The sequence below is a fragment of the Callospermophilus lateralis genome, chromosome 3, assembly GCF_048772815.1.
Source record: "Callospermophilus lateralis isolate mCalLat2 chromosome 3, mCalLat2.hap1, whole genome shotgun sequence".
Taxonomy (NCBI): Eukaryota; Metazoa; Chordata; class Mammalia; order Rodentia; family Sciuridae; genus Callospermophilus; species Callospermophilus lateralis.
This window is the reverse complement of record NC_135307.1, coordinates 170,033,384-170,047,114: the sequence shown is the minus strand read 5'-3', so window position 1 is coordinate 170,047,114 and position 13,731 is coordinate 170,033,384. Positions and strand designations below refer to the sequence as shown.

General features: G+C 51.7%; 1 protein-coding gene across 2 annotated transcripts; it reads left to right on the top strand.

The window, feature by feature from the left end:
• The first annotated feature begins 2,340 nt into the window (after positions 1 to 2,340).
• Positions 2,341 to 12,304, top strand: Cdc25b (cell division cycle 25B). 2 transcript variants are annotated; one of them, XM_076851583.1, is made up of 17 exons: positions 2,341 to 2,421; positions 2,544 to 2,701; positions 3,107 to 3,401; positions 4,305 to 4,414; positions 5,044 to 5,095; positions 6,857 to 6,898; positions 7,040 to 7,076; positions 7,294 to 7,653; positions 7,816 to 7,947; positions 8,380 to 8,457; positions 8,560 to 8,736; positions 8,904 to 8,999; positions 9,508 to 9,570; positions 9,710 to 9,808; positions 10,018 to 10,151; positions 10,795 to 10,906; positions 11,050 to 12,304. In XM_076851583.1, exons 3-17 carry the CDS (start codon positions 3,202 to 3,204, stop codon positions 11,188 to 11,190), a joined length of 1,833 nt encoding a protein of 610 aa, XP_076707698.1. In that variant the 5' UTR covers positions 2,341 to 2,421; positions 2,544 to 2,701; positions 3,107 to 3,201; the 3' UTR covers positions 11,191 to 12,304. The 2 variants fall into 2 exon arrangements, with proteins under 2 accessions (XP_076707698.1, XP_076707699.1); XM_076851584.1 differs by having other exon boundaries at positions 2,544 to 3,401; positions 7,294 to 7,416; positions 7,531 to 7,653.
• Positions 12,305 to 13,731: the final 1,427 nt, after the last annotated feature.

The window sequence follows — 13,731 nt, the reverse complement described above, 5'->3', positions numbered from 1 at the left end:
CTAAAACCCTTTAACATAGCTGGGTGTGGCTGCCCATGCCTGTAATCCCAGCAATTCAGAAACCTGAGGAAGAAATATCACAAGTGGGAGACCAGACTGGCAAGACTGTCTAAAAATAAAAGTGACTCAGGAGGCTGAGAAAGGAGGATCACAAGTTTGAGGCCAGCCTCAGTAACTTAGCAAGGCCTTAAGTAACTTAGTAAGACCCTGTCTCAAAAAATTAAATAAATAAAAAGCTCTGGGGATGTGGCTCAGTGGTAAAATCCCCTCTGGGTTCAATCCCCAGTACCAAAATAAATAATTAATTAATTAAAAGAAGTGCTGGAGGTGTTAACTTGGTGGTAGAGCACTTGTCTAGCATGTGGGAGACCCTGGATTTGATCTCCAACACACACAACAACAAAACATTAAACATTCCATTAGCCATGACAGAAAATCCACAGGGAGGGGAAGTCCCACAAAGGTGAAGCTGTGTGGTAGCTGGCTTGGAGAAACAGAAGGGATTATGGAAATAAAAAGTTTATGCACCAATGAAAAAATAGGGGAAAATTTTTTAAAATAGTATCATAGAGATACTATATCTCATTAAAGTTGCATGTTACTATCAAAAGTAACTGACAAGCTTAAAAATGCTTTATTTAATAGCATTAAAGTATTCATTACAAATTAAAACAACAACAAAAGAAGTATGTTTGCTCCTCTTCTGCCCAGGCCCCAGGGGTCACATCAGATGCTCTTGAATGAGTCTAGAGTTTGATGTGCTTAGTGCCAGGGTATTTGCTTCCACAGGTGTCCTGAACAGAATATGGCTAGATTTGGTCCTGTTACTATGCTTGTTGAAAATATTTCTTTTAACTTAATTTTATGGACTGGTTTTTGTTTTAACTGAGCACATACTCCATGATCTAATTGGCAAAAGGAGATTCAGCTGAACACACAGAGCTGACATGCCGGGCCTCCACCTGTGGGATATCAAAGGATTCCTGAGATTTTCAGAATCCACACAGCAGGTGGTTTCCTCCTCAAATACCCTGTGGGGATTTGTGTGGGAGGGGGTGGGGAGGTGGAGACCTGCTGTGTTGACTCTCTAATTGCAACCCTCAGAGCTGTTACACTGACAGTCTTTGGAGTAGAAGCTGTCCAAGAGAGTGGAGCATTCCCATCCACTCGGGGAACTAAGGCCATTAATGTAGATAGGAGCTAGCTTCTAGAAGCTAGGTTTCTAGCTTCAGTCCCAAGGAGAATGAAGGGGGCCGGGGCAGCTATCCCTGCCTGCCTCAGCAGTATAGCTCCTGGCACAGCATAGGAACTGGGCAAGATATTGAGAAGTTCCCAGTTCCCACCTTGGTTGCCCCTCTCACAGGCTAGGATCTTTGTTTCTCCTCTCATATTTGCTGACCACCTGGTGCCCGCCCTCCCTTTTGTCACCCCCACCCAGTGTCCTAGGACAAATAGTTGGGATTGCTAGGGAAAGTGCTTTCCACTCTCTTCCCTGGGGAGATAGGATGCAAAATCTAGCTTTTGGGTGTAGCCCTCCCAGCTCCTTTCAGGGAAATAGGCTTGGCTGGAAGGTGATTAGATAATTAGAAGATGACCATTGTAAACTAATGACAAATTCAGCCTCCCTTCTCATCAAAGAAACTCCAATTAAACAATATGGTGTCATTGACACCAAATTAGCCAAGCCATCAGTGGGAATGAGATACTTCTTTGGTCGCTGACAACCCCCCCAAATTCCAGAGGCAGGAATCCAGGCCGAAACAGGCTCGGTGGCACATGCCTGTAATCCCAGCTACTGGGGAGGCTGAGGCAGGGGGATAGTGAGTTCAAAGCCAGCCTCAACTACATAGCGAGATCTTGCCTCAAAATAAAAAAATAAAGAGGGCTAGGGTTGTGGTTCAATGATTAAGCGTCCCTGGATTAAATCCCCGGTACCAAAACCAATAAAGAAAAAAAAAACAAACAAAAAAAACTATGGGGCTGGGGCTGTGGTTCAGAGGTAGAGCACTAGCCTAGCACGTGTGAGGCCTTAGGTTCAATCCTCAGCACCACCTAAAAATAAATAAAATAAAGCTATTATGTCCAACTACAACTAAAAAACAAAATATTTTTTAAGAAAAAACTGTGAATGGTATTTATGAATATAATGCACTCCACTACTGTCATGTTTGTAAGAAATAAATAAATAAATAAATAAATGGAAGAAATCCATGCCTAGGCCAACTGTGGCATTGCCAGGAAAAACTTGGGTCACATCCAACCTGGCGGCCTCCGCTCCTCAGTTCCAGTGAATTTGTGGTGCCCTGTAACACTTTGCAGGGGGAGGGGGGGACGGGTACCCGGAATAGAACTCAGGGGAAAGGGGACTGGGCCTGTGAATTACGTTCTGCGGCTGCTTGGCGCTGAGCGTTGCGTGGACAGGTAGGCTACTGGGGTCAGAGGCTTCTGGGAGGGAGCATATCCTGGCTCCACCTGCCCAACCGTGTGACCTTGAAAAAATTAATGAACTTCTCCATATCTCAACGCTTCTGTCGGTGAAATAGTACCGGGAACGCGGACGCGCAGCACAGCTGTGTTTGGCAAACTTCCTGGAGCCAGGTGGAGCATCTCAAGGTCCCTACCGGATGGTCGTGCGCAATGTTACACCTCTGGGGGTCTTTCTGATGCCCCCCCGCCTCAGGAGGTCTTGGCTTCCTCTGGGGTATGTTGCTCCAAACCAAGTCCCAAGAGGTGGAATTCTGGAAATTAGAATCCTGGTGCCCGGGATTGGGGATGAGTGGGCGTGGCATAACCCCCAATTCCTGTGCCTGGAAAGTGGGCGGGCTCGGCTTGTCCAGTCTAGACGGTGCTCACCCGGCGGGCCCCGCCCTCGGTCCCGCCTTCCTCTGACCGGCGCCCCCATTGGTGGCGTCGGGCGGCGCGGCCGCTGTTATTTTTCGAATATATAAGGAGGTGGAAGTGGCAGCTGCAACGAGAGGTTTCCCCGGCTGCAGCCTGAGTCCCGCGTCCCTCCACCCCTCCCCACCCTCCCCGCATCCCTTCCCCTTGGGCTCCCTCGCTCCCGGTCCCGTTGCTCTTCCTCCCTCCCTCCCTTACTCCCACCCAGGCCCGCTCCCTCCCTGGCCCTGGCCAGCTGTGCTGGGCTTCTGTTGGCCGCCTTGCGCCGGGCCCTGCAGCCAGCTTTTTGCCCGCCCCGCCGCGATGGAGGTGCCCCAGCCCGAACCTGCGCCAAGCTCGGCTCCCAATCCTGCCGGCGTACGCGAGAGCGCCCAGCGTCCAGGCCACCTCCCGGGCCTCTGGCTGGGGACTCATGGTCTCCTGGAGTCCCCGGAGCTTGCGGTCTCTAAGTCTCCAGTCACCACCCTGACCCAGACCATGCACAATCTCGCCGGGCTCGGCAGGTAGGACGCCCTGAGAAAGCCGGGCGTGGAAATGAAGGAGGCCAGGACTAGGATCATGGGACACTGGGCACGGGAGCCGAATCTAAAAGGTGGAGTGGGGAGGCTTCCCGACAGAGCAGAGGCACCCTTGCCCCTGCTTCAGGAGTCCAGGGCAAGGGCATTGAGACAGAGACCGAGGCTTACACCCTCCAGGTGACCTGATGTGGACCCTTTTCCCCCTCCCCCTCCCTCGTTTCGACTCTACCACGCTGTCTCCCTAATCACTGCCCCAACAGCCACCATTTTGCCCCAGGCAGGGACTCTAATTCCGGGCCTAGAGGGGGAACCTGAGGGTAGCATAGCTGTGGTTCTCACCGGTTGGACCCTCTGCTCCCTGCACCACCCCATTCTGCCCCCAGGGTTAGTGATTAAAGAAGGATCCTGCTCCCTAAGACAGTGTGTAGGGAGGCAGGAGGGTGCTGGTTGGGATGCCGGCAGCAATAGAGACCTAGGTCTTGGCCCTTCTTCCTGGAAGGAGCATGAATGGGTGTGGGTCTGAGAGCTGGGGAAGCGACTCTCCAGCTACTTTGCTGTCCCCCCTCTCCGACCCCCTCTGGGCCCCAAGCCCAGCCTCCTTGCTCTTGTCCCTGGATTGATTCATCTCTCCCTGCACCTTGGAGAATTTTTCCTAAAACAATCAATCCAACAAGACAATTAATAGATTGAGCCTTGCTGATCTGAGAGGAGGGGTAGACCTGATGGGATCACCTCCCACAAGTTCTTCTTGGTGAAGGGGCTCCCTGGGACATTGTAGAGGCTGGATGGGCCCTTCAGAGGTGGTGGAATGCGGGAACAGGGGCCGACCAGCCCTTGAGTTCTACATATTTATCTTTCTCCTTTCCTGGGTCCCTTCTCCCTCCCCAGCGAGAACCCAAAGAGTCTGCCCTTTCGAAGCCGGCTGACACACCTATCCCTGTCAAGGCGGGCATCTGAATCTTCCCTGTCATCAGAGTCCTCTGAATTTTCTGACGCAGGTGAGACCCAGGGTCCCTGGGGAGGTCCCCAAGTGCCAGGAGAGTGGGGGAACTGCTTGGGCCTCTTGACTTCCCTGTCCTTCAGATTAACATCCTTCCTACAACCTGAAAGGCCTAGCAGCCTCCCCTAACCTGCCCACAAAGTTGGAAGACATACCTCTGATGAGGCTCACCACACCCAATCCATTCTGTGGAGAGGGTAAGAGGGTGGGGCCCTCTGTGGAAGGTGAGATCTTACCTATTTAAAACCAGGCGCCAAAGTCTCTAAACCGCAGCCCCACCTGAAAGGCATTTACAGTTGAAAGTTGGTCTTTTAGAACATTCTCTTATAGTCTGGAATGTTTTTCTAAAAAGCTGTTGTGTCTTCCAAAGTATTTTAAACCAATTTAAGAAAAATGCTTAGAAAAATATACATAGAGGAGTTTCCATAGCGAACAGGGAGCCAAGTCCTGTGCCTTTTGATGGATAGTGTGTCACCCTCTGGAGCCATGAGTAGGTTTTTGTTTCATTGTTTAAAATAAAGTGTCCAGATTTAAAATAGAAACACATTTCTTTTTCTCTTCTTTGGATGCTGTGGGGAAAGTATACAGAAAATACTACTTTCAGATCAAGGTGTTCTGTCCCCTTAGGTCTCTGCATGGATTCCCCCAGCCCTATGGACCCCCAGATGGCAGAACAGACGTGAGTAGAGAAGCGGGGTGGATCCCTACTACCAAGGACTCACCGCTTACTTTTGGGAATCCTAGTTCTACTAAACTCAGTGGAGAGGCCAGGGAAAGTAGTCAGATCCCTCAACATTTGTCTGGGGCTAGTTGACCTTCCCAGACCTTGCTCCCTGTTTCAGGGAAGGGTCTGCTCTTATGGAAACCACATGAGAGTGGGCTCAGGAATGGTAGGGAAAGCGTTCCCTGGGAGCAGAGGATGGCTCCCACTAGCCAAGTCTGTTTTTCAGTCCAAGCCCATATGTCCCCTTTGTTTGCCCATACATACTATGTGTGTGTGTTTGAGAAATACCAACCTAAAAATATGGTCCCACTAATTCAAAACTTTAATTTGCTTTAGGCCAAGTTGCACACTGTTGGCTGCAGACTGATTTGGCCCTTGGCCCATTTAGCAATCTCTAGTTTCATGACACACTTTACTCTCTGGCCAACCCCTGGAAGTCAAGAGAGCTGGTGGTCTCTGCCCTGGACAGATACCTCTCCCTTTGTTAGGGGGTGTGAGTAGTGCCTTCCAGAGGACAGCTGTTCCCATCCAGCTGTTAAGGCCCAGGCAGGTGGAGCAGCTGCCAACCATTAATAGGGGCAGCTGGGTATCCCCAGCCTGAGCCGGAGGACTGTGGCTTTGGGTTTAGGGCAGTGACTGTTTCCTCCCTTAGCTTTTGATCCGACTGGGCGGGGTACAGGGTTTGTTCACAAACAGGAAACAGAATTGAGTGGGGGTGGAGGGCAACACAGAGCTGCCCTTGCCTTACCCTGAAGGACTAGGTGCAAATTGTAAATGAAGCAAATTAATTGGTCATCCTGATGCCAAGTTGGCTGAGCACAGCCCTCTCTTGAGGGGACAGGGACACCCCTTGATACTTTGGCCCAGAGTCTCCACCCCCCACCCCCCCCCACCCCCGCACCTGCCTTGACAGTTATAGTTTTTCAGAAAGAAGCTGGTGTGTGTGTGAGTGTGCACGCACAGATGCACAAAGAGTTCCCCATGGCAGGTGGTCTCCAGTAACATAGCTGGGGGGCGGGGCCTATATACAGAAGCTTATGCTTTAGCTTCAAAAGGAACATCTGTTGGAATTCCTTGCCTGCTGGCCTCTTCTAAGGCAGGAGGGGGGAGTGGAACAGAGGCTGGGTCCTGGAAAATTCCATAGGAGGGAGGAAAGGATGTGATCCTGTACATTTGTCACTAGGGGGTCTGCTGTGGCAGACTGGGGCTGGTCCAGGGGGCCATTAAAGCAGGCCCCTGTCCTGGAAGGAGGCAGACCAGCTCCTCACTGAGGGAGGAGAGTCCAGCCTTGCTGGCATCCACCCCTGAATAAACTTACATTGCTCGATGCCCATGGCCATCATCATGGGGTGGATGGATGCCTTCCCTGGCAGCCATATGGCTCCACTTAGGTGATTTGCATACAGGTGGAAGGCTTGCATGCAGGCTGGCGAGACTGTTGCCTTGGTGATATCTCAATGACCCTGTGACCTGCCCCAGCTGTCTCCTTCACTGCTTGTCTCTGGGCCCTCTTCCATTCAGGGAAGCCTTTAAAATTCCAGGCTGCCTCTCATCTCCCCTTCCTCAATACCTGGGCCCCACTGACAGTGGGCCTCTTCCTCCCCCTCCCTTTGCTCTGGCCTGAGCCCTGGTTCTTGGGCCTTATGATTTGTGGTCTAGTGCTGGGCATAGGTGATGGGATGTAGAGGAAGATGGGCCACGTCTTCTGTCTTCTAGGTTTGAGCAGGCCATCCAAGCAGCCAGCCGGGTTATTCGAAAGTAAGTGTCCCTGACCCTCTCTGCCCATGACAGGCTGGCCCCCAGGGATGTCAAGGGATCTAGGGGAGGGATATCTTCCCTGCTTTTAGTCCCTGTCCCCAGGGACTTTTAGCTCTGACCTTTCCCTGTTTCCTTCTGCAGTGAGCAGTTTTCTATCAGACGTTTCCAGTCCTTGCCGGTAAGTGTCCTCTGAGACCCAACAGAAAACATAGGGGTGCTGACTGGATAGGGGCACAGGCATCCCAGGGCTACCTCCCAGTTGGTTGGGGAACATGGGGTTTCATATGTGGCTGAGCAGGCCAGGGGAGTTGGAGGAGGGGCAGAAGAGAATAGAGTCTAGGCTGGTGGCCAAGAAATGCAGCCTTCAGTATCTGCTGCCCTTCCTGGCTTCCTAGGTACGGCTGCTGGGCCACAGCCCTGTGTTACGGAACATCACCAACTCCCAAGCACTGGAAAGCTGGAGGAAGAGTGAGGCAGGTGACAGAGCTGCTGGCAGTCCTGGGGAAGACAAAGAAAATGTGAGCTGCTTCTGGAAGGCCCAAGTGGGAAACCTCCAGGGAAAGAAGGGGGCATGCATGCCTGGTGGTTCTCTGGCATCCGGTGATGCCCCTCCTCTTGCATCTCTCCCACAGAATGGATTTGTCTTCAAGATGCCATGGAAGCCCACACATTCCAGCCCTGCCCATACTCTGGCACAGTGGGCCAGCCGCAGAGAGGCCTTTACCCAGAGGCCAAGCTCAGCCCCTGACCTGATGGTACATAAGGAGAGCTGACCCTTTGGAGGGACCTTAGGATGTAGCTTGGGGGAAGGAAAGGGTAGCGTGGGACCCCCCTAGGCACTGAGAAGGAAGGGGTTGAGGACTGACTCTGGTCCTCCCCACCACTGAGTAGCCTGTGCATGTTTGTCACTCTGGCAGTGTCTTACCCCTGAGCATAAGATGGAAGTAGAGGAGCCCAGCCCCTTGGCTCAGTCCTGCTCTCTGACCCCTGCTGAGGCAACTACTGAGGAAGATGATGGATTTGTGGACATTCTGGAGAGTGACTTAAAGGTAAACAGTCTTGGCCTGTCAGGTCCCTACCTCTCTACCTGGGATGGCCCAAAAGAGAGGCTCTGAGCCCCAGCAGCAAGAGATGACTTCATTTCAATGTCAGAAGAAGTATTTGAGGTAACTGAGTCACAGTCTGATCTCTGGCCAATCAGAGAAGGGCAAGTGACTGGTGCCACAGTGGAGGGGAAGCTGGGCAGGGTGAAGGGACGTGCACAGCTCAGTACAAGCCCCAACAGCAAGTAGGTCCCTGCAGCTCTGGGGGTTTCGGGGGGTGGGGGCGCTGCTCTGGGTAGAGAAGCTTAGCAGGGTCTGGGAGGGCTGCTGGCCTGGTGTTTGCTGAGGCGACAGAGAAAGCTGTGCTGGAGGATTCAGGCCTGAGGGGTTTGACTTGTGCCTGTGGTTGTGACCATGTCCTTGCTGATTTGACTTTAGGATGATGAAGCAGTTCCCCCAGGCATGGAGAGCCTCATTAGTGCCCCATTGGTCAAGACCTTGGATAAGGAAGAACAGGTATGCCTCTGGGGTGGCCCTGTCTGGGGTGGCCCTGCCCTCTGGGTAGAATTTGGGATCAGGGATTGAATGTTCTGACCCCTGATCTGCCACCCTTGCCAGGACCTCATCATGTTCAGCAAGTGCCAGCGGCTCTTCCGCTCTCCATCCATGCCCTGCAGTGTGATCCGACCCATCCTCAAGAGGCTAGAGCGGCCCCAGGACAGGGACATGCCTGTCCAAAATAAGCGGAGGAGGAGTGTGACCCCCCTGGAGGAGCAGCAACAGCCTGAGGAACCTGTGAGTGCCTTTCTCCTGGGACTGGGCTGTCACTATCACCTTGATGTTCCACTCACTTGGTCATTCATGGCAGAGGGTAGGGTACAGCTGGTATTCTGGGCATGGTAGCACGGAGAGAACAGATAGCCTCACCCTTGACCCCTGCATCCTTCTGCCTTGCTTCTTAGAAAGCCCGTGTCCTCCGCTCAAAGTCCCTGTGCCATGATGAGATCGAAAACATCTTGGACAGTGACCATCGTGGGCTAATCGGAGATTACTCCAAGGTACTAGCACAGCATGGGGCCCTCAGGAGGCTTACCCTATTACTAATTGGGGACCCCTGCCCCTGGAGCTACTTCTGTTCCTCCTCTCTCCCCAGGGACTCTTTTCTTTGTCCTTTGTTATCTTTGCATCCTATGTTCCCATGCAGACTTCTCCCTCTGGCTCTTCTTGGTCTCCTGACTTTACCCAGATCTGTCTAGGCATGCCAGTGGAGAACATTTCCCACCTTATATCCATGTCGCCCCTCCTCCTGCCTCACTCCTGGACATGGTAGGCCTATGGGGCAGGAAGCAGAAAGTTCATGTTTTCTATTCCCTCCTTCACTTCCCCTTGGAAGGTTGTTCCCTGGTTATCAGCCCCAGGAGGTGCCTCTTGGTTGCTATGGGAACCAGAACTGAATTTGAAGGCCAAAGCAGGTGTGACCTCTGAACTTGGGAACAAAGCTCCTTCCTTTTCAGGCTCTGCTCTTACCAATTTTACTTTCTCTTTTCTTTTATCCCTTCCCTTTAGGCCTTCCTTCTACAGACTGTGGATGGCAAACACCAAGACCTCAAATACATCTCACCCGAAACGGTAAGCAGGGTTGAGTCATTTTCCAGGGGCCTACTGTTGGCTGTGACCTCCTCTGGGGATGGGCTACATGTATGGACCAACAAAAGGGCAAGGCCAGTCCCTGGCTGCCAGCCTGACCTTCTGATGGCGCCACCTGCAGATGGTAGCCCTGTTGACCGGAAAATTCAGCAACATTGTGGAGAAGTTTGTGATTGTGGACTGCAGATATCCCTATGAATATGAAGGAGGGCACATCAAGGTGAGGTGGGACATTGGGTAAAGGCCTGAGGACCCCACGTGGCTCAGGCACCCTCCTGCAAGGCTCAACCAGTAGAGGGCCCATGTGTACCTTCTCATGGTAGGGAACTTGCCCAAGAAAGATGGGGTCGCCTATCTGGGAACAACAAGAGGGAGGGGTCTGCCTCCCAGGTGCAGGGCTGGGGCCTCACCCCTAGCATCTCTTGACAGACTGCTGTGAATTTGCCTCTGGAACGGGATGCTGAGACCTTTCTGCTGCAGCACCCCATCATGCCCTGTAACCTGGACAAGAGAATCATCCTCATTTTCCACTGTGAATTCTCATCTGAACGTGGGCCCCGCATGTGAGTCCCAGCTTTGTCTGCCCAGCCTGCTAGTGCCTGCCCTTGGCCTTTCCTGCCCAGGCTTGTAGTTGCTGGAGCTGTTAGAATGGCCAGTTATGTTAGACACAGCCTTTCAGCCTGTGTCTCTGGTCCTTAGCTAGTCTGTTTCAGGAGCCCTGAAAATATCTCTTGAATTGTGTCCACTCATCACCTCTCTGCTTCCTCTTTCCTGGGCTAGGCCACAGATTTCTCTACTGAATATTGTGCAACTGCTCTCTGGAAATAGAGCTCAGCACCTTCCTCCTGCCATCACCCCAGCCTCTTCTTTGCCCAGTAAAGACCAGCAGACTTATCCTCTACTGGCTGATATTCCTGTGCTCCAAAACTTGTGTGTGGGCTGGGGCTGGGGCTTGGGCTCAGTGGCAGACCACTTGCCTAGCATGTGTGAGGCACTGGGTTCAAGTCTTAGCACCACATAAAAATAAAATAAAGGTTACAAAAATTTAAAAACAAAACCTTCTGTGGCTTTTCCAAGGCCTTCAAAGGAACAATTTTTTCTTGAATATTTCCAAACAAAGTGTAAAGATAAGGGAACAAGTCCTCTCATCTAGACCCCACCACATGGCCAGCTCTGATCCCCCCATCCCTCACTGTAATGTTCCAGGTGCCGATTTATCAGGGAACGAGACCGTGCAGCCAATGACTACCCCAGCCTGTACTACCCGGAGATGTATATCCTCAAAGGCGGCTACAAGGAATTTTTCCCACAACACCCGGTACATGAATGGGGGTGGCTACATCCTCTGGGTGATAGACTGCAGGGAAAAGGCTTGGCCAGGTCGTAGTCCTAAGAGAAGGAGAAGGAAGGGCTGGCTTCCCCTTTCCTCCAAATTGACAGACCCCTTCCATCCTGCCCTAGAACTTCTGTGAACCCCAGAACTACCGGCCCATGAATCACGAGGCCTTCAAGGAGGAGCTGAGGACCTTCCGCCTGAAGACACGCAGCTGGGCTGGGGAGCGAAGCCGGAGGGAGCTCTGTAGTCGGCTGCAAGATCATTGAGGAACCGGTGCCAATCCTGCCACCATCCTGGCCCTGTGAAGCCCTGGTGCCTATTGTACCATGGGCCCTCTAGAGGCCTCAGGTGCTATCCAGGGGAAAGACAGCATGGGTGTCTGTCTGTCTGCCCCTGTCCCTGATTTCCCTTGTCTCACTCCAGTCATTTTCCATACCCTGGTGCTAACACCACCCCTGGAAGACCCCAGCCTGGTGGGTTAAAACCAGGTCAGAGGAAATATTTTGTGTTCAGCAGGAACCTTTTTGCTTTTCTTCCTTCCTGTTTGGGTCAACTCTTTTGTCTTCCTGGTCCAGAAAAGTCCCTTTATGTATGTGTCAGCTGAGGCTGTTGGGAGAGCCTTGCCCCTGAGGATGAGGATGGGCCAGGGCTGCCCCTGCCTCTGCAAGAATCATGGGTGTGTCTGCACGTTGCCCCTTTCTTTTTCCTGTCCTTCTGTCCAAGCACCTCCAGTGTAAACATAAGCTCTTACTCTTTCCTATTGCAGTATTACCTGCGTGCTTGATTTGTTCGTCTAACTTTTACCTGTCTCAGGACACAATCACTGGCTGTGTAGTCTCCCCCTGTCCAGTTGGGGTTAGAGATTCAAACAGCAGTTACCCCCTGGTCCTGGCTTTTGTTTCCCCAGAAAGGGATGTTATTATCTTTGGAAGTCCCTGAGGAAGGGGCTAAGGCCTGAATCGGGAGCCTACTGGAGGCCCCAATGCTGTGAATCCTAGGGCCTGACTGGTCAGAACTTGCTGCTGTCCTGTCACGGATGGATGGATGGATGGATAGATGGATGGATGGACGGACCGTGGGCGGGTGGATGACCATGGATGCATGGTGCCTTGCACACACATGTGCATATAAATTGAGTGGAAGCATTTTGGTGAACATGCTAGCCTGTGGCAGGAATGTATATGTGAACAAAAAGTCTTTACACTTCGTTTGGAAATATTCAAGAAAAAATTGTTCAAGAAAAAATGTGGAAGCAGCTAAACCAAGGACTGAGCAATCTCTGGATTCTGAATCTCAAAGTGGGGGAAGGGTTGTGCTTGAAGGCCCCATGAGACATCTGTTAAGGCCTTGGTTCAATAAAGCACTAAGCAAGTTAAGAAAGCAGCACTGTGATCTCTGGAGCCCTTGACAAAACCAAAGCTGACCACAGTGGTGGGACTGGGGCAGGGAGCAGGCCAGCATAGGCTGGAAGGCTTTCTAGTAAGGTATCTCAAGTTCCCTTTCCGTCTTCTCTTGAAGTCTTTGATTTCTTGTATCAAAGATGCTCCTGCCTTCCCCCTCATCTGACTACCCAAGCATTTCCGAGCTTACCTTCCCTAAATCCTACACCCAATGGCAAGAGTAAGTGACCCCAGCATGCCTCAAGAACTGTCAATGGGATAGGCTGGAGTTGTGGCTCAGTGGTGGAGCACTTGCCTAGCATGTGTGAGGTGCTGGGTTCAATCCTCAGCGCCACATAAAAAATAAGTGGATGAAATAAAGGTATTATGTCCATCTACAACTAAATAAAAATTTTTAAAAATCATTGTCAATGGGAGCCAGGTGCAATGGGGCATGCCTGTAATTCCAGCAACTTGGAAGCCTAAGGCAGGAGGATTATAAGTTCAAAGCCAGCCTCTGTGATTTAGTGATGTCCTAAGCAATTCAATGAGATCCTGTCTAAAAATAAAAAAAGGCTGGGATGTGGTTCAGTGGTTAAACAACCCTTGGTTCAATCCCTGGTATCAAAAAAATTGTGGGGCTGGGTGTGGTGGTACACACCTGAAATCCTGGCTACTCCAGAGGCAGAGGCAGGAGGATCACAGTTTAAGAGCAGCTTCAGCAATTTAGTGAGGCCCTTTCTCAAAAAGGGCTGGGGATGTAGCTCTGGTAAAGCACCCCTAAATTCAATTCCCAGTACAGAGGAAAAAAGAAGAAATCATCAGTAGGACCAGGTACAGTGACATACACTTGTAATCCCAGTGACTTCAGAGGTGGAGGTAGGATTGCCAAACTCGAGGCCAATCTGGGCAACTGAGACCCTGTCTCAAAATGAAAAGCTGAGAGCTCTGGGCATCATCATACTGAGTCTTGCCTGCTCCCCCCTCCCCCCTGGTTTCATAGGAAGGCAGCTGGTCGCAGGTCGCATAGCAGATAAGCAGAGCAGGCATTCCAGCCTGCCCAGGATTCTCACCCTTCACCTCCCACCTTGGTCCTAGCAGCCAATGGGGCTGGAGGGCTGACCTGACCTGTGTCACTTGTGAATGTCCTCTTCCTGCATTATCCAGATCAGGACACCTGAACAGGAAGGAGCATGGACCCAATATCTACAGCACCCAGGCCTGTGCCAGGTGCTGATGTCTGTGCCACTTCTGTCCCACCATCAGAGTCACAGCGGCAGGCATGAGATATTTAGTATGATGCAAACGCTTTTAGACTTATAGCCTCTTCAGCCTCCCTAGAGGACATTTAGCTCATTTTGCCAGAGAGGTGGGAGGTGGTCTCAGAGAAATTTAAGTCGGGAGAAAAAGTCCCCCAAGAGAAGGCCA